Here is a 27,469-nt window from a genome sequence, read left to right as displayed (position 1 = left end):
CCCTGATGTCCTTACACAGCTCTCTGGTCTTGGCCATTGTAGAGAGGTTGGAGTCTGTTTGATTGAGTGTGTGGACAGGTGTCTTTTATACAAGTAACAAGTTCAAACAGGTGCAGGTAATACAGGTAATGAGTGGAGACCAGGAGGGCTTCTTAAACAAAAACTAACAGGTCTGTGAGAGCCAGAATTCTTACTGGTTGGTAGGTGATCAAATACTTATGTCATGCAATAAAATGCTAATTAATTACTTAAAAATCATACAATGTGATTTTCTGGATTTTTGTTTTAGATTCCGTCTCACAGTTGAAGTGTACCTATGATACAAATTACAGACCTCTACATGCTTTGTAAGTAGGAAAACCTGCAAAATCGGCAGTGTATCAAATACTTGTTCTCCCCACTGTGTGTGTGTGTGTGTGTGTGTGTGTGTGTATATACACACACACATAATTAAGTCCCATCCAGTTAACTACTTCAAAATAGTAGAGTAGAAATGACAGTTCACACAAAGACTGTTTCCACTGTGTGGGCGTGTACTGTTCACACACACAATGGACCGATGGTAATTAGTCATGACCAATGTATTGAGTGCAAAATAATATAATTCAATGATGCAGACAGCATTGGAACATAAGGACATGTCTTGTTGATCTGGGACAACTGCAATACGACAGACATGGGAAAAAAGCCATATGTGAAAAATCCCAGCACCGATACATATAAATACTAACATTTGTATAATTTAAAATATCTTGTTAGAGTAGCAATTGTATTACAGTACACATCTATTATAAAAAGTCCAAATTGTTTAATATATTTGAACTAACATAAGCTACATAGTTTTTCTAACAATAATGCTACTGCTTAACAACCATGCTCTGGCTACTCAACCTTCTCTCAAGCACATTTCCCCATTTCACTTTTTGGTCATCTCTCCAGCAATGCCCATGTTTACATTTCATAATGTAAACATTAAAGAACTGATACAATAGAATACAATTTGTTAACATTATCTGTGTTAAGTTAAAGAACAGAGACAATTTAATTAATGATTCAGTTCTACTTCTCTTCTTACTCCTTTCCCTTCTCTTTCCATCTTTTAAATCTGCACCCTCTCATACTCAACGTTAAAAATCTTACCAGTCAAGAGTCAAAACACACACACACACACACACGTTTGTGTGTGCGTGCAGAATCTCAGACCAGTTTGAGAATCAACACACTAAATTTCACAAGGCAACTTAGGCCTACTTTTAATATTTGTCAGTAGTACAATATTTCATGACCTTGTCGACGATTTGACGCTTGTACCGTAGACCAAGCCAGTCAATCACATATCTTATGATCACACCAATTATTACGGGAGGGATGACCTCGATTAACTAAGTATTAGCTATGAGGGAAGTACAGTATCATATCTCCTGGATAATCATAAAAACATTAAGTTCATAATTTCATCACTGGCAGACATGCCTGCTCCTAACATTTTACTTTAACAAAGAAAAGCAATGCTATAACATAAAAATTCATAACATAAAAATTCTATAAACACAATGCAGTTTACCAGCAACTGCAACAAATAATTCATTATAGAAGTATCACCCAGATAAAATAATTGCTGTATATTTTCTGTAAAGACTTGGAGGCTCTTTTCTGCCTGAAAAGGAACATTTTCGGTCTGAAGAAAAAGTTAATGGACTGAACGAGTACATCACCAGATGGGAACCAAAGCAGATAAAAGTGAACCCTATCCACCGATCTGAGATCAGCTTTCCCTTTACTTAATCCTATGCTTCACCAGTGGGAGTGACAAACCAAAAACTGACCCTGAATCTGCACTTTGACACTTTTGGAATTGAACTGTCTGGCTGTCTGTAACAAGACTGTTTCAAAACCTTTATCCATCTTTTATGAGAGTTGCGTTTGCCCTCACGTGTGCTCCTCGTGTGCCATGTCCCAAAAGTTCACAAATAGAGCTGCAAAATAACCCCATCTGTCGCATTTCCTTCCCTCTTCCTCTCCTTTCCTCTTGTACTCAGACAAAGCTTTACAGTGAGGATTCCCTGCAAGACAGAAGAATCACCAAAAGGGGAAGTGTTTTGGGGCTAAGCTCAGCATGACGCAGCTTAACCCAGTTAGGCCCAGTTCAGCCTAGCTCAGACCAGTTAAACACAGTTCAGCCAGGTTTTGTTGGGGTACAGTAAGAGTGATGGTAGTCCAGATAAGAGTTTCAACTCTCCAGCCCTGTAGTCTCAGATGGATATGGAGTTACCATTGTGCTGGTTGGGGGGTAGACTGAGGCTGAGACTGGGACTGAGACCCAGGTTGAGGTTGGGCTGGGGGTCAGAAGGGGCCAAGGCCACACCATTAAGGTTGGGCTCAGATTCTTTGGTAAGTGTGATGTCATTGAGGTTGGACTGGGGTTCAAACGAGGTCGCGGCCAGGTCATTGAGGTTAGCCACCCGACAGAAGACGAAGTGAAAAGGTGCGGCCTGGGGTTGACTGTGGAGCTCAGCTTTGATCTTCTGGGGGTGTGTGTCGGGGGCTAGCTGCTGGCATGAGCCCTCAGTGAGCAGGATTAGGGCGTAATTCTCAGGGTCGGGAACTTTAAACTTGTAGGCGCAGATCTGGCAGATTTCCTCAGTCGTGGCATAGGGTTGCACCTGCAGAGTTTTGGCAGTGCAACCGCTGTCCTGGAGCGCTACCCGCAGGTAGTTCTGAGAAAAAAATGTAAAAATACGGTTGTTTAGCAGATGCATTTATTCAGGGACTTAGAGTTAAGCATCCAGTGTGTGTGTGTGTATTACCTGGAAGTCATTGACGGAGGGCGCACTGCGCTGGGTGGTGCGGCGACAGTGCCACTGGCGGAGTGTGTTGCGTGTTTCAGAGCTGAGTACACGAGCTGCTTGCTCCTCTTGGAAGTTCCTAATGAGGGACATGGCTCCATATGCACTGGTCAGGTAGTATCCACCTGGAACAAAACAGGAGAGAGGAGGGTCAAACATCTCTGCAGCCTGACACTGCTACAACAGCAGTCAATGACAATCAATATTTTGTTTATTTGAACATTACAATTTACAATAAAATGAAAGGTAAAGTTTAGGAAGGAAGGAAATACATGTAAAGCAGATGTGTGCTGTACCTTCTCCATGCAGCAGAGAAGGATCCAAAACCTCCATCATGTAGAGGATCTCGTTGTCTAGTTGAGGCATGTCACACTGGGCCAACACATAGGTCAGCATGGGCAGGAAGTCATCTGCCCCATACAGACAACCTGAGACACACACAGCATTGGTATTAGCTGTCATCAAGAAGCCGAGGTCTTACAGGTGAATCAAAGCTGGGACCGAGAGACAGAACAGCTTCCATATCAAGGCCATCAGACTTAAATAGCCATCACGAGCCGGCCTCTACCCAGCACCCTGCCCTGAACTTAGTCACTTGCCACCTGATAACTTAACCCCGTACCTTAGAGGCTGCTACTTTATGTACATAGACATGGAATCATTGTTCACTTTAATAGTGTTTACATACTGTTTTACTTATTCCATATCATCATACTGTATTCTAGTCAATGCCATCCTATTCAACTATTGCTGTGTGTATATATATATATATATATATATATATATATATATATATATACACACACAATTCTATTCTACGTATTCTACAGATTGGATATAATAAATATTCTAATATTGTCAATAATGTCTCTATATCACACACAAACATTTATACTCCAGACTCCGACATTGCTCATCCTAATATTTCTTAAATCCATTATTTTACACTACTGCACTGTTGGAGCTAGGAACACAAGCATTTTTCTACACCCGGAATAACATCTGCTAAACCTGTGTATGCGACCAATAAAATTTGAGTTGAGAGTCGGTGCATCTACACTGAGATTTCAAACATTAGGAACACCTTCCTAATATTGAGTTGCATACATGTGTTACTACGTACCTGACTTGTGCTCCATGATGGTATAGATGAGTTTACATACGCGCAGCAGCATGGTCACCTTCTTCTCAGGTGAATAGAGTTTACACATGGTGTGGAACTTGTGCCGGATTTTCTCTATATTAACTGGATCCGGAGGGAAGGCGTTGGCCACGCCCATCTCATGAGGCTGCCGGGCCTTGGCCAATGAGAGGTTCTCCTTGAGCTTCTGCCATGCCCCGCTGCGGACCTGGAACTCCTGGAGGGCCACCCCCACCACACCTTTCAGGGGCTTCAGGACTATCTTATGCATGGCTTTTTCTAGGACATAGTCTGTATGGAGGAGAGTGGGAGAAAGATACTTATTTTGACAGCAAATACTGAAATGGCACCATCCATCTGTATTATTAACGAATTGCAGAAGTCTTACTTGATGCCTGGTAGCAGTAGGAGTGGGATTCAGTCCATATCATGTCATCAAGACATTACGTAGACCTCAGCTTTTACAAGCTTACTCAAAGAGACTGGCTAATAGGAGCCATGATATCATAATATACACAGGATAAATGCAGACAGGGAATCCAAACCACAGAGCTGAATAAGCCCCACAGAGAGAGATCGTACTGACTGTGCAGTTGAATGGGGGCAAACTCAGCAGATTATACTGAAGACATCTGCAGACTGAGCCACAGCTTCCTCCAACACTGAATGTTCAACTCGTTCCCCAATTCTCGACTCACTCAACACCCACTTTTCTTTCTTTCCTATCCCGTCTGCCAGATTGTCAAAGGCGAGTCTCTCGTCCCAAGCATTTGTTTTCTAAACTTCTCAAAAGTTACGACACAGTCTCAGAATGTGCGTATCAACGAGTCCTTCCTTGTTCCATAAGTCAAGATCAGCAACAGATTTCCTTGTAGGTGTAACATCACTGTATCATTATCAAACGTTTTGTTTAAGAATAGACTGATATTTTCCAGTAAGCAGGAAACTACCCAACAGATTAAACCAGACTTGACACGTCACTGGCAATCAGACTTCAAAGCACATATGTTAACTTGGATATCACCCGGTCATCATTAATGAAGTCAGCCTCTCTCCATCTCTGTCGCTTCCCTGTCTTTTCAATGCAGATGTAGAGCACGTCTGGCACCCTATAGTTCTGTTAAAGTGGTTAAAAGCCCTGGAATGCAGTGCTAGCATTTCAAGACCGCAGGCCTGCAGTTGGGCTCAGCGCATGAGTTTCCCAGTGGGAGCACATATGTATACACACACACACGCAAGCAAAATCCCCAGTGGCCTTTGTTTTTGCATGCATGTTTTTCCACTTTAGCTGGACTTGGTCTTTAAACACTGTCTCCAGTTACTGTACTGGTACTGCTCATAACTCTGGTCATTAGCACTGTGGAGTGTAATAACATGTAACCATGGAGTGGTCGCATGTAATCCTGTAGTGTAGGCCTACTAATGCAGTGGTTACACCGGCCTAACTGTATGGCTTATAGGCTATAGACATGTTAGACGTGTAGATGTTGGGAGTGTGTGTGGGCATTAGTAGGGCTGGGAATTGCCAGGGACATCACAATATTATCACGATAGTTAGGTGCCGAAATTATATGGATTGCGATTCGATACTGTGATTTCGAAGGTTCCAAACATATTGCTCACCACATGTCTGCTGCAGAGGGACAAGAGAGAGCCATGAGAAAACAAGTTTGATCAGTCCAAAAAAAGTGCTGAAAATGAATCTGCTCCCTATTTAAAAAAGAAGATGGAGAACAAGGTATGAAGGAAAATACTGGAGTTTTGGAACAGCCAACTGGTGTAAAAAATAATATTGTGATAGTCAAAAGTATACAATATATTGTCAAAAAATAATATCCCGATATGACTATGTTAGATTTTTCCCCCATCACTAGTCTGTAAAGAAGTTGGAGGTCAATGTGTGTAAACAGTATTGCTTCCATCTCTCTCCTCGCCCCAACCTGGGCTTGAACCAGAGACCCTCTGCACACATCGACAAGACACCCTCTTAAGCATAATTACCTATTGCTCCACAAAATATGTCCGAAGCAATGGAAACAACTACTTCAAGGTCTCAGAGCGCGTGACATCACCAATTGAAATGCTACTAGCGTGCACCGCTAACTAGCTAGCCATCTCACACCGGTTACACCTACAGTAAGTAAGTGATGAGTTGTATGGTGTGACAGAGGGACAGATCGACAGAGGCGCAAGCCCACTTAGGAATGAGTTAGCGTAAGCCAAGGTCACACACTTATTTATAGTTAGGCTACTTTCCAACCACAGAAACATGCAGTTTGTACTATCTGAGAGGGCCCTTCCACTTCCAATAAACATCCTCCCTCGCCCCTAATCTCACTCAGAACATCCTCTCTGCAGAGCTTCCGCGTGGACCGGAGTTATGTACGGTTATGTACAGGCAAGCAGACAAACAGGCAGACAGAGCTGGAGAGGAGAAGTGAATCCATTCACACATCCAACACTAATCGTGCCACCACAGTAGTGGCTTATAGCTCAATGTGTGTCACAGAGCAGCAAACACACACGGGCGCACACATGCAGCGCAAACATTCCATCTGGAATTGGGCAATATATTGTCTCCCTTCCGCAAACTTCTCACAAACAGAGCTTCAGAACATTATATTGCGCAACTTGGCACTGAGCATAGAAATTAAAGCAATAGAAGGGAAAAAAACCTGCCGTGTGGGTTTAAGAGACAAGGGTCCCCATTCTCCTCCCCTCCTCCGCGCTCCATGCTCTTTCCTCACACACCCAGAGACACATGCGAGTGTTGAACACAAAAAGAAAGAGGGAGAGAAAAGAGGGAGAGCTATTTAGGGGCACGCAATAAAGGTTTTATCTGTGATTGGAGGAGTGGGAGAGATGAAGAGAGGGACAGAAAGAAGCGAGAGAAGTAATGGTCACATGGGAGAGACTGAAGCAGATCTGCAGAGACAATTCATTCAGCTAAACTGAAAACACTTTCTGCAACTACGAAACCATTGCGAAACAATTCCGATACCAAACACTGCAGAAAAAGTAATTGTGAAGTAGCCTATGAAATTCTTGGGATTAGTTGTCGATCAAGAAGATTTAAGAAACCAGAATGATTTTACTGTCTTTGTCTTAAAGAGAGATCTCTTTGATGGTTGTTCCTGACACACAGCAAACAGGAGAATGGTAATGTAAGGATCAAAAGATGCCTCCCATGTGTGTTACCGCTTCACAATTCCATGCTATTTTGTCTTCTTCACCTGCCAATTCTGTCAAAAGGACCAGTGGGAACAGGCTAGTTCATGTTAGCTAGTTCACAGAATTATCCTCTAGCGGAAACAGGCTTTGTTTTCACTGTTTACAATTCGGGCCAGTTTCCAACCCCAATAATGCCCACACATATCTTTAAGCCCCTCCCCAAGGCAGGTGTTTGACATGTCAGTGTCATAGAGAACTGTAATCGGTTCACATCACTACTTTATGTATCAAAAAGTAGGCTGGCCCTCTTTGAAGTCTTGTAGATCGATGCATTGCACTCTGTTTGTTTATAGTTTAGACTTGTTAATTGTTTACTCCATGTGTAACTCTGTGTTGTCTGTTCACACTGCTAAGCTTTATCTTGGCCAGGTCGCAGTTGCAAATGAGAACTTGTTCTCAACTAGCCTACCTGGTTAAATAAAGGTGAAATAAAATAAAAATAAAAAAAAAATACAGCCCTTCTGCATGAACTTCTGACAGATCTTACTTCATTGTTGCTTACAGACAAGATACCAGACCCGCTCTCAGGGATGGCCAACCCTAGAGATCCCTTCTATCTCCACAGTGTTAAGTAAATCTGCTTTTAGTTTTTTTTTGCAACTTACTTGTGGAATCATGTCCAAGGCTCTCTAAAATGAGATGAATTGATGCCTATAGGGCAATTCAAAAGACTGAGGACCGTTTTAGTGAAGAATGTTTTTTTCTATGATTGTGTTTTGCTTTTTGTGTAATGGTGTATTTTTATTTCACCTTTATTTAACCAGGTAGGCATGTTGAGAACAAGTACATTTGACACAGGACTCATCTCAACCCGAGATTAAATATATAATCCTAACCACAATGGCCAGCTCTCACACACATGCGTACAGACTTGCGCACTGAGCTGCTCTCGCACTGTCTATAGGCATACACTGTCTAGCCCAGTTCGTATATTTCCAGATGTGATAGTTAAAAATATATATTTTCTTTAGCTGTTTGGGTGTCTCAATGTCAACTAATTACCCATTTCAAAGATGGCAATGGAACAGCTGAAGTTCAATGTACATTTTTAGTGTGATGTCGAGCAAATTAGCAACGGTTAATCAGCATCTGATGTCCAATAGTTGCAGAAATGTTGGAAAACAGTAAAAACGCACATATTTGCACCCCCCCTCCCCCTCCCCACTCACCAATTTGGTCCTCTGGGATGAGTGACTCGATGGGGGGCTCCAGCTCAGAGCTCTGCCGCAGGTAGCTCTTCATCTGGGTGATGAACTGGCGTAGCGTCTGCAGCAGCTCCAGCCCTGAGGCGTGGCACTGCCAGGCCTGGCAGCCCCCTCCCTCCTGCAAGAAGCTCAAGTAGTCCTGCACTAGGCATCCAAAGTACGAGCCCTTATCCCTGGACAGCTCCAGGACTCTCCGTATGGCCCGTTTCTCAGGGGTTAGGAGAGAGCTGAACACCCCACTCATCTTACGGAAGTGGCCCCTGAGGGCCTTCTGGATGACCATGGCTCCGACACTGGCTCGTCGTTTGGTGCGCAGCCCGGGAGGGGTGATGGTCAGGTCCTGGTCTTGGTCGTTCTCCACACTCACGCCAAAGTCTGCTTCGTCTTCATCATCGTCTTCCTCCATGCTGCTGTAGGGGTGGGTGAGGGGCAGCACCAGGTTATTGGTGGTGGGTGGGCTGGGTTCAGCGATTGGGGGGTAGAAGCCCTGGGAGAAGTCTACTGAGTCAGTGGAGTCGGTGGAAATACTCATGTCGCTCAGGCGCTGGATGCAGTCCTCTTCTCTTCCGCCTCTTCCTCTTCCGCCTCCTTCCTCTCGGCAGGAGAGGGCTTGGTCTTGAGTGGACGGACTGTTTCCCTCTGTGTTTTCATCGGGGGTGGTGGCGTTTCTCAGTGCCCGCTTAGCCAGACTGAGAGATATGGCGTTCTCAATAGTCTGGTCATCGAGAACAAGACGGCAGTCGACGTCACTTGGGGAGGAGAGGGACAGGGGGATAGAGATGGGGGCACTGATGCTGCGCTTCTTGGGAGGTGAGGAGGAGAGGAAAGATGAGGAAGGGCTGATGCTGAGAGTGGAGCCCAGGCGGGAGAGAAAGCTACTGCCCTTCTCCCTCTCTCCCAACCTCTCCTTCTCTTTGGGGGGATTGATCCAGGATATCTTCTCAGGCATGCTGCGCTGGCGTTGAGGTGAGGCAGGGCGACGGGGGGCACAGCAGGGAGGTGGGGGGCGAGGAGGTGGTGGGAGGGAAACTCTGTTAGCCCGGCTCACGCTGCCACAGCTGTTATGATGCTGGGTGCTATTGTCAGGGCTATCACTCTGAGGGCTGTCGCTATGGGGTTGAGGGCTGTCTTTAAGTTGCTCTGGGTTGCTGGTACAGTGCTGTTGTACTTGTACAGTTGTAGCGGTAGTTGTACTGCTATTGTTTAGGTGCTGGGGGTTGTTGTTGTTGTGGATGGTGTAGGAGGGAAAGGTGTGGTTGCCACCCTCTGGATGGTGAACCTTTAGGAAGAGGGGGTTGATGAAGCAGAGAGCCCCGTTGGACTGGGAACATTCCAGCTGGGACGGGGTGCGGGTGACCAGGGGAGTGTAAACGGATCTCTGCCTCAGGCTCGGTGATCTGTCGTGGGTGGTTGTCCTGGACAACGAGGAGAGAGAACTCCTCCTGCGGCAACGCTCAGAGTCCCAGAACCCTGCAGGAGAGAGAGAGAGGTTCAGACACTACAACAACAACATTACTGTAACATAACACTAACATTACATTAACATCATGCCAATATTATTTCTATGTTGCCCTAACTCACAATAACATTACCGGTCAAACACTGCCAGAATCAGCCTGATATTACACAACAGCAAAACAGAAGGGTAACATGATACTGTAATATAATATAAAACACGTTTAAGGGAGAGTTCGGGATTTTGTCAATGACTCCCTTTATATACTTCCCCAGTATCAGATGAATTTGTGGATACCATTTTTATGTCTCTGTGTTCAGTTTGAAGGAAGTTGCTAACATGCTTTAGCACAATGACGAAGTCTACAGGAACAGCCAGCATTGGCTCGGGAAACTACCAATAACTTCCTTCATGCTGGAGCAGATCAGTGGCGACCTGTCATTCAAGGCAGGTGGGGCTCGCAACTGATCTGCTCCAGTATGAAAGAGACCATGTTTGTATGAGGCTTTATTAACTCTATTATTTATTATTTTTTACAAACTGATGACACATATTAATGCCAAATTAACATGAAAAACGGGCAACAAAAAAAACATGATTTATTATGTTATTTTGGCATTTACGTCACATATCTGCTTGAAAACCAAGCAGATTAAAAATAAAAATCACTTAAAAACATGGTCTCTTTCTTGCTTTCTTGAGGTAGCTCCAAAATGCAGGCGTTTCAGCCTAGCTCAAGTGCTTTATGTGATGGTGCAGCCAGCAGAAGATACGGAGTGTAGGGGCTGGTAATGTTCTCTAGTTGCGCCGTGATTGGCTCAGTGTTCTGTCACCCTACACCGCAAAATCCATTGGACATAAACATTACACAACAAGTTGGAAATTCCAAATCCAACAATGAGTGGTTTGGAAGGAATCAGTGGCTAACTGAAAGCATTGCAAATGCTATTCAGTGGAGTGGGTATGTTTGGTCCAAATCTGGGTTTAAGGGTCTCTTTTCCAAGTTTAAAATGATAAACATTCAACATTGGCCATACTGTCAATCCAGCATGACTTCTGCCGCGTTCAAGACAACTGGAAACTCGGAAATCTGACTTCTGTGAAAATCAAGACAACTGGAAACTCTGGAAAAAAATTAGCTCTGACTGGGAAAATACGTTGTTTTGAATGGTCATCCAACTCGGATTTGTAAATCGTATCTCGGGCCTCTTCCCAGAGCCACGACCTGAAGATCACTGATGTTATGATTCGACCTCGTTATTTTTCCCGGGTTCCCAGTTGTCTTGAAAGCACCATAAATCCAGAAAACGCCAGATTTTGGTGACAAAAGGTTGATGACAACATTTGCACACGAATGACCTCCTCTGAGTCCTAAATATACTGTATGCTGCTGCATAAATTATGTAATATGCCAGGTAGATATGTATACTGTAACTAAAACTAATACTAAGTGTATGTTGTGTAGTAAACTGTTTTCGCCCATGTGCCTCACCCTAATAATTTACATGCTAAAATCGCCACTGGAGCAGATACATACAAATGGTATCGAGAAGTTAATCGGACTCTGGAGAAGTAGATAAATCCGGAACTATCCATTTTAAAAACGGAGGCTACAATAGCCTGATAATAACACTGATACAGCCAAGTTACTGAAAAAGTAGGCACAACAATGCCAATACACATCGTTACATCATCGAGTCAATGAATTACTGCTATCATACCACGTTATCAATGCCTATTACCTACGTCACATATTAATACATGTTGCAAATAAATACAAACATACCTGCATAATGTCAACACAGTAACGGTCCAATCAGTACGATAGAACGTTAACCATAAAGGACTAACGAAGAACAGCGCTGGACACGACTGTACACAGCCACCAACTTCGCAACCAAAGCCATATACCAAACAATGATACTCTATGACAGAACTAAACCTACTGCTACACGAGACACGTCCAACTGAAGAGCTCACACAACAGTGCTGTACTAGACAGAGAAAACTCACTCTATAGAACAATAAAATACACACAGCCGTACCAGACACAGCCAAAGTCACATCACAATGTAAGATAGAGCAAACATTGACTTACTGTACTCACAGAAGACAAAGACCAGCTCTGATATTAGTTGACCGTAGTTTTAGTAGTATGACAACTTTAGAGCACACTGCAACATCTGTCCAGCCTTGCTGTCGTGTCTCACACACACACGGATTGTGTTATGACTCACACATGCTAATAAGTGCGTGGGGGCGGGCTGTCAACAGCGCATTCTCTCCTCCCCCAGTCACCCCCTCACTCGCGCGCCAGCTCTCAACCAAAGTTGTTCCTACCCAACTCCTCCAGACTTCTTTCGCTTGAATGATTTTCGTTATTCTTTCATTAAGCAGCTCTTCAATTTTCTTAATCAGTTACCTTTACAGTCCATTTTTGTGCCTTAACAATAGCACAGTGGCATTTAATCTGATATTTCTTGTTTTCTGGAAAATGTTATTATTGATAAAGAAGTGTCAGCAGCATAGCACCATGCATCCCGCTGCTGGCTTGGATCTGAAGTTAAGCAGGGATGGATGGGAGACGAGAGGTGGTTTTGGAGAGCCAGTAAAGGGCTCTCTTTCCTCTGGCCTTAAAGGACAACTACGCCTTAGAACCGATTTCTCTGGTTGTAAACAGCTTGTGGCACCGATATGAGTCAGAAACAATGTGTCAAAATAGATAATTTTGGTCAAAGGCACATCCAAAATTGAGTTTGGCAAGTGAATGCGTCATGATTTAAGGGGGTTGTTTTAGATTACAATTATATCAACAATTCATGCCCCCTTTTGCCTATTAACACGTGGTGGAACCATGTTTTCTGGGAAAAGACTGGTGTGGTATGGTTTTAAAGGAGCAAACCCACCTACCTGGCAAATCTGGCTATGCAAAACGAATTCACCAGACAATTGTGTGTCTTTGGCAGTAGCTTCAGATGCAATGCACATATTGATCAGAAAACAGTTACTCTAGTGAAAATAGGCTTCCGTAAAGTTGTTCAATCATATGGCCAGGATCTGGATTACATCAAACTCTAGATACACGTTCAAACGTGGAGATTGTGCCTGGTGTTGTTGATGACAGCGAGTTGTTTAGACTAGCTAGCTAGCTACATTATTGGATAATGCTAGCGAGTTGCAAGGTGTTGTAGAACAAGTGTCTCATGAAACACAGGTTCTTGCCATCTTGTTATAACTGTGATTTGACAGAAATATTCACTAGCTAACATTAGATAGGCTGTTCAGGAATCTTATGGCTTGGGGGTAGAAGCTGTTGAGAAGCCTCTTGGACCTAGACTTGGTGTTCCGGTACCACTTGCTGTCCAGTGGCAGAGAGAACAGTCTATGACTAGGGTGGCTGGAGTCTTTCCTCTATCACCGCCTGGTATAGAGGTCCGGGATTGCAGGAAGCTTGGCCTGGTTATGTACTGGGCCACACACACTACCCTCTGAAGTACCTTGCGGTCAGAGGCCGAGCAGTTGCCATACCAGGCAGTGATTGCAACCCATCAGGATGTTCTCGATGGTGTAGCCGTAAAACCTTGAGGTTCTGAGGAGCCATGCCAAATCTTTTCAGTCTCCTGAGGGAGAATAGGTTTTGTCGTGCCCTGTTCACAGCTGTCTTGGTGTGCTTGGACCATGTTAGTTTGTTGGTAATGTAGATGCCAATGAACTTGAAGCTCTCAACCTGCTCCACTACAGCCCGTCCATGAGAATGGGGGCGTACTCTGTCCTCCTTTTCCTGTCGTCCATAATCACCTCCTTTGTCTTGATCACATTAAGGGAGAGGTTGTCGTCCTTGCACCACACAGTCAGGTCTCTGACCTCCTCCCTATAGGCTGTCTCATAGTTGTCAGTGATCAGGCCTACCAGTGTTGTGTCATCAGAAACTTAATGATGGTGTTGGAGTCATGCCTGGCTTTGCAGTCATGAGTGATTTTATCTCATTTGTTGTGATTGAATGGCAAATAAACAACCCCCCAAAAAACACCCACATGAAACCACACCCGAAGACAACTCGTTTGCCTTCATTCATGGCCGCTTGCATTTCTTAATGAGCATTGATGAAAAAACAACGCCAAATCAGGAAGCGCAGTTCTCCGTTAAGATCAAATCCCAATGCCCCTGTTCTGAACATAAAATAATGTAGAAAATCACTTGTCTTGGATGAAAATAACACATTTATCCCCAAAGTGTTAATGATAACTGTTGTCTGCAAGGGGTGAACTTGTTGCAACTAAAATCCTGTCTCGCAGGTTACACACCTGAGGCACTGGGAGGGTGTGGCCTAACGGGGAAACGTTCTGGTCTAAAAAAACTGTCAGCTGGGAAAATCTAGATTGAGCTGAGGAATATGGAGGCGAGTGAAACCTGAAATACAGGCAGATGATGACAGAGTGAATAAATACTACCAAAGATCAGCCTCATGGTAAAGAGAAATGTCTGCTTATGGTTCACTGCTTGAAAAACTTATTTATCAAGCATCTGCTAGTATGTCTAGCAAATGTGCACTTCTTTTTCAATCAAGCTCAACTTCTGCTGGTCTGTTAACCATGGTTGAATAGACAGAATGAAAGAAAGTCTACTTTCTCTGAAGCATAGATGGGCTGTGTCTAACTGTATTGAAATCAGACCCACGTCATGGGTACCGATCTAGATGTCAGAACTCGTGTCTTTTGTTATGTCCAAAGCCATATTTCAGTGACGCGACATAGCCTACCTACACACGGCTCATAGAGCATGGTCACCTATATGAACATCATTAAAATCCATGTGAACCTTCAGTGACGTGCATCTACTTCAACACACACACAAACCCAAGCATTGTTTAAGTCTCAAATCAGTCTCCTCACGTTAATCAGAGGGAAAAGCTACACAGTGGGCCTGTTGTGTGTGAAGATCACTTGAAACCACACCAAAGGAAGTATGTTATCAAATCAGTGCGTCACCGAGGCTAGTATAGGCCTTATACATTAGCTCTTTCAGAGGCAGTGCAACATTACAGCTTTGGCACAGAGAGATCACATTGTACAGTGACTGAGTTAGAGGTCTAAGACCCCAGTGAGGCCTACTCGTGGTTCCAGGGCCCCAATACTCCCCTCATCATGTGCCTAGCAGCCACTGATCTGGGGCTCAGAGAAGCTTCAGATATGTATTAAAATCAATACAAATGTACAGTATCAGTCTAGTGGACATTCACCTGCTCCTAGCTTGGCCACCTCCAAGTCTGTTGGCGTCCTGGCTGCAGAGATGGCTTCAGGAAGCTTTAGCGTGAATGGCAAGACATCCCTAAGAGAGAGGCAGACAGAGCCAATATGATGTGTGATGATTGAGAGATGGGACAGGGATTAATTCACTCTTTCTATCTATACACACAACCAGTCAAAAGTATGGATGCACTTACTCATTTAAGGGTTTTTACTATTTTATACATTGTGAGATCATCAAAACTGTGAAATAACACATATGGAATAATGTAGTAACCAAAAAAGAGTTTTCAACAAATCCAAATATATATAATATATTTGAGATTCTTCAAAGTAGCCACCCTGTGCCTTGATGACAGCTTTGCACACTTAGCATTCTCTCAACCAGCTTCATGAGGTAGTCACATGGAATGCATTTCAATTAACAGGTGTGCCTTGTTAAAAAAAGTTAATTTGTGGAATTTCTTTCCTTCTTAATGCGTTTGAGCCAATCAGTTGTGTTGTGACAAGGTGGGGTGGTATACAGAAGAGAGCCCTATTTGGTAAAAGACCAAGTCCATATTATGGCAAGAACAGCTCAAATAAACAAACAAAGAGAAACAAAAGTCAATCATTACTTTAAGACATCAAGGTCAGTCAATCAGGAACATTAAGAACTTTGAAAGTTTCTTCAAGTGCAGTCGCAAAAACCATCAAGCACTATGATGAAACTGGCTCTCATGAGGACCGCCACAGGAAAAGCAGACCCAGAGTTACCTCTGCTGTAGAGGATAAGTTCATTAGATTTAACTGCACCTCAGATTGCATCCCAAATAAATGCTTCGGAATTCAAGTAACAGACATCTCAACATCAACTGTTCAGACCTTCAGGGTCAAATTGCTAATAAACCACTAATAAAAGGACACTTGCTTGGACCAAGAAACAACAGCAAATAGACAGACCGGTGGATATCTGGCCTTTGGTTTGATGAGTCCAAATTTGAGATTTTTGGTTCCAACCACTCTTTGTGAGATGCAGAGTCGGTGAACGGATGATCTCTGCATGTTTTCAATCAATCACAACCTCTAAGTCTTATCCAAGATTAGCATAGTTTGAATAACATCAAGTGACCCCTTGTTTATAAACCAAATGTACAAAAATAAGAAAATAACAGTTCTGCTGAGCGATAAGTGCTTTTTGAGGACTGTTCTGTAAAAAAAAAAAAAATTGATTTCAAAATAAAAAAAATTACACATGAAATGCATTATGAAATAATTAAAGTAAAATGGTTAGAGCTTTTTAATTGAAATTAAAAGCCCCAAATAGTGAACATTCAATTGCCAAAATGGAAAATATTCCATTGTCTCTGTCAGGTGCAATTGCTATGAAATAATAAAATATTTCAGTTGTGTACATTACAATAATTTTTCATTCCTTAAAGTCATCTCATCTCTGCTCAGACACTAGCAACCAGCCGGCCCATCCTGGTCTCATAGACTAGAGTTACATAGGAAACGTAAATCTAGTACACTGAAATTAGTATGATATGGTTACATAATACAAAAGTTACTTAGTAGGGTGGTTGGTCGGGGCGGATGGGTGGGCATCTAGCATCTGCGAGTTCGAATCTCATCACGGATAACTTTAGCATTTGCGCTAATTAGCAACTTTAACTAATGACATTTTTTCGCAACTACTTAGCATATTAGCTAACCCTAACCCTTCCCAATACCCATTAACCTAACTCCTAAATTGAACCCTAACCCCTAGCCTAGCTAACGTTAACCTAGCTAGAATTCGTAACATATATGTTTAGCAAATTCGTAACATGTCCAAAATATTGGTAATTCGTGACATATCGTACATTTTGCAAATTCGTAACATATAATACAAAATGGTTGATGGACAGCCACCAATGAATACATATCATACTAAATGCAGTGTCTCGGAATTATGTACAAAATAATATGAAATGCTCCGAGACCAGGTTGGCCAGCCAAACAACCATCTAACATCTCTGTATTGTACCGTCTTCAGTCATTCTAGGCTAGCCTGCCTAAGTATGCTGAGAGCTGTATTACAATATTTTTTAAACAAGATTTCAAAGTAGAAAAGGCATACTTTCACGTGCGGTCTCGTGTTGTGTACATTCCTCATATGCGGCGGCGTATGCAGCCTGTGCGTATCTAACACAACGAAGCAGGCATAAAAGTGTATCCATCTCTGTCTGACACAGAAAAGAACAGGCACAATGGATGATGGTCATTGTCGTTAATTCAGTAGCGGTGCTTGGGTAAATCACTGGGGAAGCCAAGCCAAAAAAAAACATTGTTTGTGCTATAACCTGTTAGTTCATATGCCTTGTGGCCATGATATATAGGCCTAAGGCCGAGACAATAACAATTTAGGAAATAGCCAAATTTGAGCTAGCTAGCCACTGGAGGACAAAAACAAGTTGCCACAATAGGAGTGCCGACAAATCCAAACGGGCTTCCCTTGACACTTTTTTTGGTGCGCTAGGACCATTCACAGTTTAGCTCGCTCAGTTTAGCGCAACGCTGATTGGCTATTATTTTTTTTTTTAAATTAAGGGAGAATGCTCGCTGGCAGCCCTTGCATTCAAGTTTACATACACCTGAGCCAAATACATTTAAACTCAGTTTCACAATTCCTGACATTTAATGCTAGTAAAACTTCCCTGTCTTAGGTCAGTTAGGATCACCACTTTATTTTAAGATGGTGAAATGTCAGAATAATAGTTGAGAATTATTTATTTCAGCTTTTATTTCTTTCATCACATTCCCAGTGGGTCAGCAGTTTACATATACTCAATTAGTATTTGGTAGCATTGCCTTTAAATTGTTTAACTTGAGGTAAATGTTTTGCGTAGCCTTCCACACGCTTCCCACAACAAGTTGGGTGAATTTTGGCCCATTCCTCCTGATAGAGCCAGGTGTGTAGGTCTCCTTGCTCACACATGCTTTTTCAGTTCTGCCCACAAATTTTCTAAGGGATTGAGGTCAAGGCATTGTGATGGCAACTCCAATACCTGGACTTTGTTGTCCTTGAGCAATTTTAACACAACTTTGGAAGTATGCTTGGGGTCATTGTCCATTTGGAAGCCCCATTTGCGACCAAGGTTTAATTCCCTGATTGATGTCTTGAGATGTTGCTTCAATATATCCACATAATTTTCCTTGCCTCATGATGCCATCTATTTTGTGAAGTGCACCAGTCCCTCCTGCAGCAAAGCACCGCCACAAGATCATGCTGCCACCAACGTGCTGTCACGGGTGGGATGGGTGTTCTATGGCTTGCAAGCCTCCCCTTTTTCCTCCAAACGTAACGATGGTCATTATGACCAAACAGTTCAATTTTTGTTTCATTTCTCCAAAAAGTACAAATCTTTGTCCCCATGTGCAGTTGCAAACCGTAGTCTGGCTTTTTTATGGCGGTTTTGGAGCAGTGGCTTCTTCCTTGCTGAGCGGCCTTTCAGGTTATGTTGATATAGGACTCGTTTTACTGTGGATATAGATACTTTTGTACCTGTTTCCTCCAACATCTTCACAAGTTCCTTTGCTGTTGTTCTAGGTTTGATTTGCACAGTTTGCACCAAAGTACATTAATCTCTAGGAGACAGAGCGCATCTTCTTCCTGAGCGGTATGATGGCTGCGTGGTCCCATGGTGTTTATACTTGCGTACTATTGTTTGTACAGATGAACCTGGTACCTCAACCGGACTTGTGGATGTCTACAATTTTTTTCTGATGTCTTGGCTGATTTCTTTTGATTTTCCGATGATGTCAAGCAAAGAGACAGAGAGTTTGAAGGTATGCATTGAAATACATCCACAGGTACACCTCCAATTGACTCAAATGATGTCAATTAGCCTATCAGAAGCTTCTAAAGCCATGACATACTTTTCTGGAATTTACCAAGCTGTTTAAAGGCACAGTCAACTTAGTGTATGTAAACTTTTGACCCACTGGAATTGTGATACAGTGAATTATAAGTGAAATAATCTGTCTGTAAACAATTGTCGGAAAAATTACTTGTGGCATGCAAAGTAGGTGTCCTAACCGACTTGCCAAAACTATAGTTGAACAAGATATTTGTGGAGTGGTTGAAAAACAAGTTAATGACCCCAACCTAAGTGTATGTAAACTTCCGACTTCAACTGTACATGGCCTACAAATAGAGACAGAGAGGCTCTGTTTCGCTCACTCGAATGCTTTCTCAGATGAGATACTGTCCATTCTGCTTCTTGCAAATGTAAGGTTTTTTCTAAGTAACATTTTTTGGGGAAGCCTGGCTTCTCTTGGCATCCATAAATACCCCGCCACTGAGTGAAAACTACAACTCCCTTTTGCCCAGTGTCCCATATAGTTAGACTAAATTTCTCTCATAAATTGGATTTCTCTGAAGAAAAACAGCATGTTGGGCTCACAAAAAAACCAAACTGAATGTATTTAAAGTCCTTGAACTGTCTGTCATGTTTTTTTTAATTGCTCAACACTAGTAATTGGAATTGCTATAGTGCAGACTAGACTGATAATGATAGTTTGAAGAAAACAGTGCAATTGTCTCATAACGAACTGATGAGGTGGCCAGTAAATGCCGTTCTCTGAACTTCAACTGATTCAGGTTCTTTCAGTAACCTCTGGGCTCCATGTGTTTGTCTTCAAAAGGAATAGGTGATTTATAGCTGGAATGAAAAGGGTACAGTTTTTTGGGGTGTGTGTGTGTGTTACCTGCTGATGCAGCAGAAAGCCACAAGATGAAACAGGTCTGCAAAGCTGAGGCCTGATCTCTCCAAGGAGAATGCTGTGGAGAAATGTATATTTAACCGTGAGACATTTCCATAGGCTATTTCCATAAATCAGAACAGCAATATTCCTAGATGAGAGAAGGAGTGATGTTTTCACTTGGGAACTACAGTGACATACCATACACACTAGAGGTCGACCGATTAATCGGAATAGCCAATTAATTAGGACCGATTTCAAGTTTTCATAACAATCGGAACTCTGTATTTTTGTACACCGATTTGGCAGATTAAAAAAATATATATTTTTTAACACCTTTATTTAACTAGGCAAGTCAGTTAAGAACACATTCTTATTTTCAATGACGGCCTAGGAACGATGGGTTAACTGCCTTGTTCAGGGGCAGAATGACAGATTTTTACCTTGTCAGCTCGGGGATTCAATCTTGCAACCTTTCAGTTAACTAGTCCAATGCTCTAACCACCTGATTACATTGCACTCCACGAGGAGACTGCCTGTTACGCAAATGCAGTAAGACGCCAAGGTAAGTTGCTAGCTAGCATTAAACTTAACTTATAATAAACAATCAATCATAACCACTAGATAAACTAATAATATCATCAACCATGTGTAGTTATCTAGTGTGTCCTGCGTTGCATATAAATCGATACGGTGCGTATTCGCGAAAAAGGACGGTCTTACTCCAATGTGTACCTAACCATAAACATCAATGCCTTTCTTAATATCAATACACAAGTATATATTTTGTTAATATTGCCTGCTAACCTGGCTCGTTGCGAACTCTGAAGTCTATTACTTCCTAACAAACTTCACCAAACGGGGATGATTTCACAAAAGCGCATTTGCGAAAAAAAGCAATCATTGCACGACTGTCCCTAACCATAAAAATCAATGCCCTTCTTAAAATCAATACACAGAAGTATACAGTGAGAGAAAAAAGTATTTGATCCCCTGCTGATTTTTACGTTTGCCCACTGACAAAGAAATTATCCGTCTATAATTGTAATGGTAGGTTTATTTGAACAGTGAGAGACAGAACAAAAAAAATCCAGAAAAACGCATGTCAAAAATGTAATAAATTGATTAGCATTTTAATGAGGGAAATAAGTATTTGACCCCCTCTCAATCAGAAAGGTATCTGGCTCCCAAGTGTCTTTTATACAAGTAACGAGCTGAGATTAGGAGCACACTCTTAAAGGGAGGGCTCCTAATCTCAGCTTGTTACCTGTATAAAAGACACCTGTCCACAGAAACAATCAATCAGATTCTAAACTCTCCACCATGGCCAAGACCAAAGAGCTCTCCAAGGATGTCAGGGACAAGATTGTGGAATGGGTTTATGGATGCCACCCGTTAAGATAAAATAAGGAATGGTTCCGTATTTCACTGAAAGAATAAAACGTATTGTTTGAGATGATAGTTTCCGGATTCGACCATATTAATGACCTAAGGCTCGTATTTGTGTATTATGTTATAATTAAGTCTGATTTGATAGAGCAGTCTGAGCGATGGTAGGCACCAGCAGGCTCATAAGCATTCATTCAAACAGCACTTTCGTGTGTTTTTCCAGCAGCTCATCGATGTGCTTCAAGCATTGAGCTGTTTATGACTGTTTATAAACTCCCGAGATTAGGTTGGTGTAACCGATGTGAAATGGATAGCTAGTTAGCGGGCTGCCCTCTAATAGTGTTTCAAACATCACTCGCTCTGAGACTTGGAGTGATTGTACCCCTTGCTCTGCAAGGGCCGCAGCTTTTTTGGAGCGATGGGTAATGCTGTTTCGAGGGTGGCTGTTGTCTTCCTGGTTCGAGCCCAGGTTGGGGCGGGGAGAGGGACGGAAGCTACAGTGGGGCAAAAAACTATTTAGTCAGCCAACAAATGTACAAGTTCTCCCACTTAAAAAGATGAGGCCTGTAATTTATCATAGGTACACTTCAACTATGACAGACAAAATGAGAAGAAAAAAAATCCAGAAAATCACATTGTAGGATTTTTAATGAATTTATTTGCAAATTATGGTGGAAAATAAGTATTTGGTCACCTACAAACAAGCAAGATTTCTGGCTCTCACAGACCTGTAACAACTTCTTTAAGAGGCTCCTCTGTCCTCCACTCGTTACCTGTATTAATGGCACCTGTTTGAACTTGTTATCAGTATAAAAGACACCTGTCCACAACCTCAAACAGTCACACTCCAAACTCCACTATGGCCAAGACCAAAGAGCTTTCAAAGGACACCAGAAACAAAATTGTAGACCTGCACCAGGCTGGGAAGACTGAATCTGCAATAGGTAAGCAGCTTGGTTTGAAGAAATCAACTGTGGGAGCAATTATTAGGAAATGGAAGACTTACAAGACCACTGATAATCTCCCTCAGTCTGGGGCTCCACGCAAGATCTCACCCCGTGGGGTCAAAATGATCACAAGACAAAATTCCAGAACCACACGGGGGGGACCTAGTGAATGACCTGCAGAGAGCTGGGACCAAAGTAACAAAGCCTACCATCAGTAACGCACTACGCCGCCAGGGACTCAAATCCTGCAGTGCAAGACGTGTCCCCCTGCTTAAACCAGTACATGTCCAGGCCCGTCTGAAGTTTGCTAGAAAGCATTTGGATGATCCAGAAAAAGATTGGGAGTATGTCATATGGTCAGATGAAACCAAAATATAACTTTTTGGTAAAAACTCAACTCGTCGTGTTTGGAGGACAAAGAATGCTGAGTTGCATCCAAAGAACACCATACCTACTGTGAAGCATGGGGGGGTGGAAACATCATGCTTTTGGGCTGTTTTTCTGCAAAGGGACCAGGACGACTGATCCGTGTAAAGGAAAGAATGAATGGGGCCATGTATCATGAGATTGAGTGAAAACCTCCTTCCATCAGCAAGGGCATTGAAGATGAAATGTGGCTGGGTCTTTCAGCATGACAATGATCCAAAACACACCACCCGGGCAACGAAGGAGTGGCTTCGTAAGAAGCATTTCAAGGTCCTGGAGTGGCCTAGCCAGTCTCCAGATCTCAACCCAATAGAAAATCTTGAGGGAGTTGAAAGTCCGTGTTGCCCAGCAACATCCCCAAAATGTCACTGTTCTAGAGGAGATCTGCATGGAGGAATGGGCCAAATTACCAGCAACAGTGTGTGAAAACCTTGTGAAGACTTACAGAAAACGTTTGACCTATGTCATTGTTATATACCCTTTTTTGGCTAAGTATTGAGATAAACTTTTGTTATTGACCAAATACTTATTTTCCACCATAATTTGCAAATAAATTCATTAAAAATCCCACAATGTGATTTTCTGGATCTCTCATCTTTTTAAGTGGAAGAACTTGCACAATTGGTGGCTGATTAAATACTTTTTTGCCCCACTGTATATTGTTACACTGGCAATACTAAAGTGCCTATGAGAACATCCAACAGTCAAAGGTATTTGAAATACAAATCGTATAGAGAGAAATTGTCCTATAATAACTACAACCTAAAACGTCTTACCTGGGGATATATTGAGGACTCCTGTTAAAAGGAACCACCAACTTTCACATGTTCTGAGCAAGGAACTTAAACGTTAGTTTTTTTTACATGGCACATATTGCACTTACTTTCTTCTGCAACACTTTGTTTTTGCATTATTTAAACTAAATTGAACAGGTTTCATTTTATTTGAGGCTAACTTGATTTTATTGATGTATTATATTCAGTTAAAATAAGTGTTCATTCAGTAGTTGTAATTTATTATTACAAATACATGTAAAAAATGTTGTTGTTTTTTTTTTTAAATAAATCGGCCGATTAATCGGTATCGGGTTTTTTGGGTCCCCCAATAATCGGTATGGGCGTTGACAAATTATAAATCGGTCGACCTCTAATACACACACAAGTTGCATTATCACGAGTAGTTAACTGATCACTGTTTCCCAATGTTTTTCCTTTCATTGTGGTCTTCTGAGACAACTTAATAGAAAAACTGTTGCTCATACGTTTGGGGCACTCTACTAAGACAACAGGGTACACATCTGGTGCCTTGCTGGTTCATTTGCCAAGGCATGAAGAGCCAGACACACAAAGGCAACTGTATACAAGTCTTTAATAACCCATACACGTGTCCCAGATCTGGAAAAAAGGGATGGACGGAGAGAGAGAAAGAAAAAAAAATGTATATTTTAATAGAGATTGGGGTATGCAGGAAGTGAGAGATGGAAGGAAAGAAAGAGGCAAAGAGAGTGAGGAAGGGGGGGGGAGAATGTGTATTTACATTTAAGAGGGGAAATTGGGGAAGTGGGTTAAATCCAGACAGCAGGCCAGCGAGCAGTCCCCATCTGTACACTGAACTCCATTGCTAATGCTTAACTTGGACGAATTCTGAGCTTGAGAAGAGCAACAGGATGTCAAAGTCTGCTGTGTAATGTGAAAACAGTATGTCCACATTTACATAAAAGTACTCTACATTTAAACATTTCTAGCCTGGATACTTGACTCTTGCTGCATCAAACAGTACTCAAGTTAGCAGGAAAAAAATAAACCAACTTATGATCAGCATCTATACTGAACAAAAATATAAACACAACATGAAACAATTTCAAAGCTTTTAATGAGTTACAGTTCATATAAGGAAATGGGTCAATTGAAATAAACAAATGATGCCTTAATCAATGGATGTCACAAGACTATCCCGCCGGTTGGATGTACTGCCAAATTATCTAAAACAACATTGGAGGCAGCTTTTGATAGAGAAATGAACAATCAATTATCTGGCAACAACTCTGGTGGACATTCTTGCAGTCAGCAGGCCAATTGCACACTCTCTCATGCCTTTTAATCAGCTTCTTGATATGCCACACCAGTCAGGTGGATGGATTATCTTGGCAAAGAAAAAAATGCTCAATAACAGGAATATAAACAAATGTGTTCACAAAATGTGAGAGAAACAAGCTTTTTGTGCGTATGGAAAATTTCTGGGATTTTTTTCATTTCAGCTCATGAAACCACCACTTTACATGTTGCGTTTATATTTTTTTTCAGCATACATTTGGACAATGTCACTACTCTCCAACATTATTGTTCCATGGCTAAACAATGCCCAGTTAGCTGTCTTATTCAGTGAGGCTTTTTGCAGGAGAGATGCGTGTGTTTTCCAGTCATTTGTCTACGCCTAGTACAACCGTTTACATAGAATCGGAGAGCAAGCTGCAACACGTACCAGGCTACATCACATTAAGAAACCATACAAAATAACTGGTCAGCCATTTTCTGGGACAACACACCCAACAAATAGTTTAGTCAGATTGTTATATTCAACCCAAGAACATCAAAAGAGAGGCAGCAATATAAAGCCTGGTTTAAGGAGTGAATCTTTGCGTGACTTAACTGCATAACACATAAATACGTTCACTAGGTAAGTATTGGGAAATAGGCCTGGGGAAACACCCAGTGCTCTCTGCATCGACCTCTGAGTAGAGAGAAGAGAATAATGTTGAGGCCCAGGTAGAGAAACACCACATACTGTACTGTGACAGCAGCACGTCAACACAGGTGTTGATTTAGAATGGGGGGAAAACACGAGGGGAAATTAGAGCAAAAGGGATATAGATTCAAATAGAATATTCAAATAATCAGAGGAAAAATAAATGGTGTGTTGAGAAGCTTATAATAAACAGGTCTATGGAGGATACATTTGAATGATAAAGATCCCTAATAGATAGGAATTGATAGGCCATGTGCTTACTGTATTGACACTCCTTCACAGGGAAATCTTTGACGGGTGTCTCAGAGTCCTGGTGCATCCGCAGAGAGATCACCTTCCTCTGCAGGGTAGTCGACTTTCTCACCAGAAACGTCTGCAGCCACGGGGAAAAAGCCCATTGAGAAACAGAGACATCAATAAAAACGTTGAAATGGAAAAATCACAGACACTTCTGAAATATGTGTCTCATTTCGTCCTCCATTGTGTGAGAATGTAAGGGTGTCTGTACTGTGATGTTGTTGCATGAATAGGAGCTTCATTTTTATTTAAACAGAAAAATAAACCCTTGAGGTTAGAAACCTCTGAGGGGGACCTGGCAAGGAAGTAGTCAGTGTGTACATTTAGCACAATACATTAAAAACAATCACGAGTCATTTTCCTCTATCAGAGCTTTAAACTCAGCAAGCGATATCCTCTCCTCCAGTTTTAAAGTATTTCGACAAAAGGAGAATTATAGGAACATTTATTTTTCCAATTTCATCCTGGCCTTAGGTACTGTGAAAGATAGTAGGAGCTGTTTGTGATGACCTTGTTCGGATCACAGATAAGTAGGAAATACTCCAAGCACTGCTTTGCACACAAAGATGTACCAGTGCGTCAGCCTTCTCATAGGAAGAGGGACATTTCACCATGTCATATACACTGAGTGTACAAAACATTAGGAACACATTAATATTGGGTGGGACCCTCTTTTGCCCTCAGAACAACCTCAATTTGTCAGGGCATGGACTCTACAAGGTGTGGAAAGCATTCCACAGTGATGCTGGCCCATGTTAACTCCAATGCTTCCCACAGTTGTGTCAAGTTGGCTGGATGTCCTTTTGGTGGTGGACCATTCTTGATACAGACAGGAAACTGTTGAGTGTGAAAAACCCAGCAGCGTTGCAGTTCTTGACACACTCAAACCGGTGCACTGGCACCAACTACCATACCCCATTCAAAAGCACTTAAATATTTTGTCTTACCCACTCACCCTCTGAATGGCTCACATACACAATTAATTTGTCTCTCGGTTTGAAAATCCTTCTTTAACCTGTCTACTTTTCCTTATCTAGGGGGCGTCAGGTAGCCTAGTGGTTAGAGAGTTGAGCCGGTAACCAAAGGTGGTTCTCACTCAGTGGTTCTGGTGTACGCAAGGGTTCGGCAGGGGGTACCTTAAGGAACTCAGTCAGGCGTTCAACTTACTCCTGAAAGTTGCTCAAGGTGCAATTTCAAAATTGGGTAGTGCGTCAGCAGTTTTCCTCTTGTCATGTCAGTCATTGCAAACCTTCGAGAGCTATTTATAACTTCTTAGAAATGTCCAGATCAACTATCCCATGTGAGCTATAATTTTTTAGCCCATTGATTTTGTTGTAACGTTTGAGTCACTCAAATATCACATGAACACACATAAGACATGACAAAATGTGTAGAATTATAGGAAATACGGGTGAGTGGTCTTTCCTTTGTTATTAATTAAGCGCCAGTCCAGTATCTTATGGGTGCTTGCTGAGGCTTGCATGTAAACAATACCACTATAATCTCTTTAAGAGTCTATTGACACCTACTCGTCAATCGAATTAGCATACAAAATCCCCATCAAAATCCTTAGTTTAAGTTAGAGATGTTTTTTGTTGTTGCATGGGACAACTCACTGCATCCGCCTGTGTGTGTCTTCCGCCTGTGTGTGTCTTCCGCCTGTGTGTGTCTTCCGCCTGTGTGTGTCTTCCGCCTGTGTGTGTCTTCCGCCTGTGTGTGTCTTCCGCATCTGAGGTTGAAAGTGGCAGAGCTACAGCGCTGTTTGTCAGACCAGAAGATATCCTGAAAAATCGGTCTGTAGCATCCGAATGGTTT

General features: G+C 42.2%; 1 protein-coding gene across 2 annotated transcripts in view; it reads right to left on the bottom strand.

The window, feature by feature from the left end:
* Positions 1–584: 584 nt before the first annotated feature.
* The window catches only part of LOC135512336 (ras and Rab interactor 2-like), a 48,107-nt gene continuing 21,222 nt past the window's right edge, over positions 585–27,469 (bottom strand). For both annotated transcript variants that reach the window (XM_064934257.1, XM_064934258.1), the window contains 8 exons: positions 25,619–25,730; positions 19,857–19,929; positions 15,119–15,207; positions 8,388–9,893; positions 3,970–4,278; positions 3,143–3,274; positions 2,808–2,971; positions 585–2,717 (listed from right to left, as the gene is read on the bottom strand). In XM_064934257.1, the coding sequence (XP_064790329.1) occupies positions 2,253–2,717; positions 2,808–2,971; positions 3,143–3,274; positions 3,970–4,278; positions 8,388–9,893; positions 15,119–15,207; positions 19,857–19,929; positions 25,619–25,730 (2,850 nt within the window). In that variant the 3' untranslated portion in view covers positions 585–2,252. The remainder of the gene's footprint in view (positions 2,718–2,807; positions 2,972–3,142; positions 3,275–3,969; positions 4,279–8,387; positions 9,894–15,118; positions 15,208–19,856; positions 19,930–25,618; positions 25,731–27,469) is intronic.

The sequence above is a fragment of the Oncorhynchus masou genome, chromosome 24 (assembly GCF_036934945.1).
Source record: "Oncorhynchus masou masou isolate Uvic2021 chromosome 24, UVic_Omas_1.1, whole genome shotgun sequence".
NCBI lineage: Eukaryota > Metazoa > Chordata > Actinopteri > Salmoniformes > Salmonidae > Oncorhynchus > Oncorhynchus masou.
This window is presented reverse-complemented; position numbering and strand designations above follow the sequence as displayed.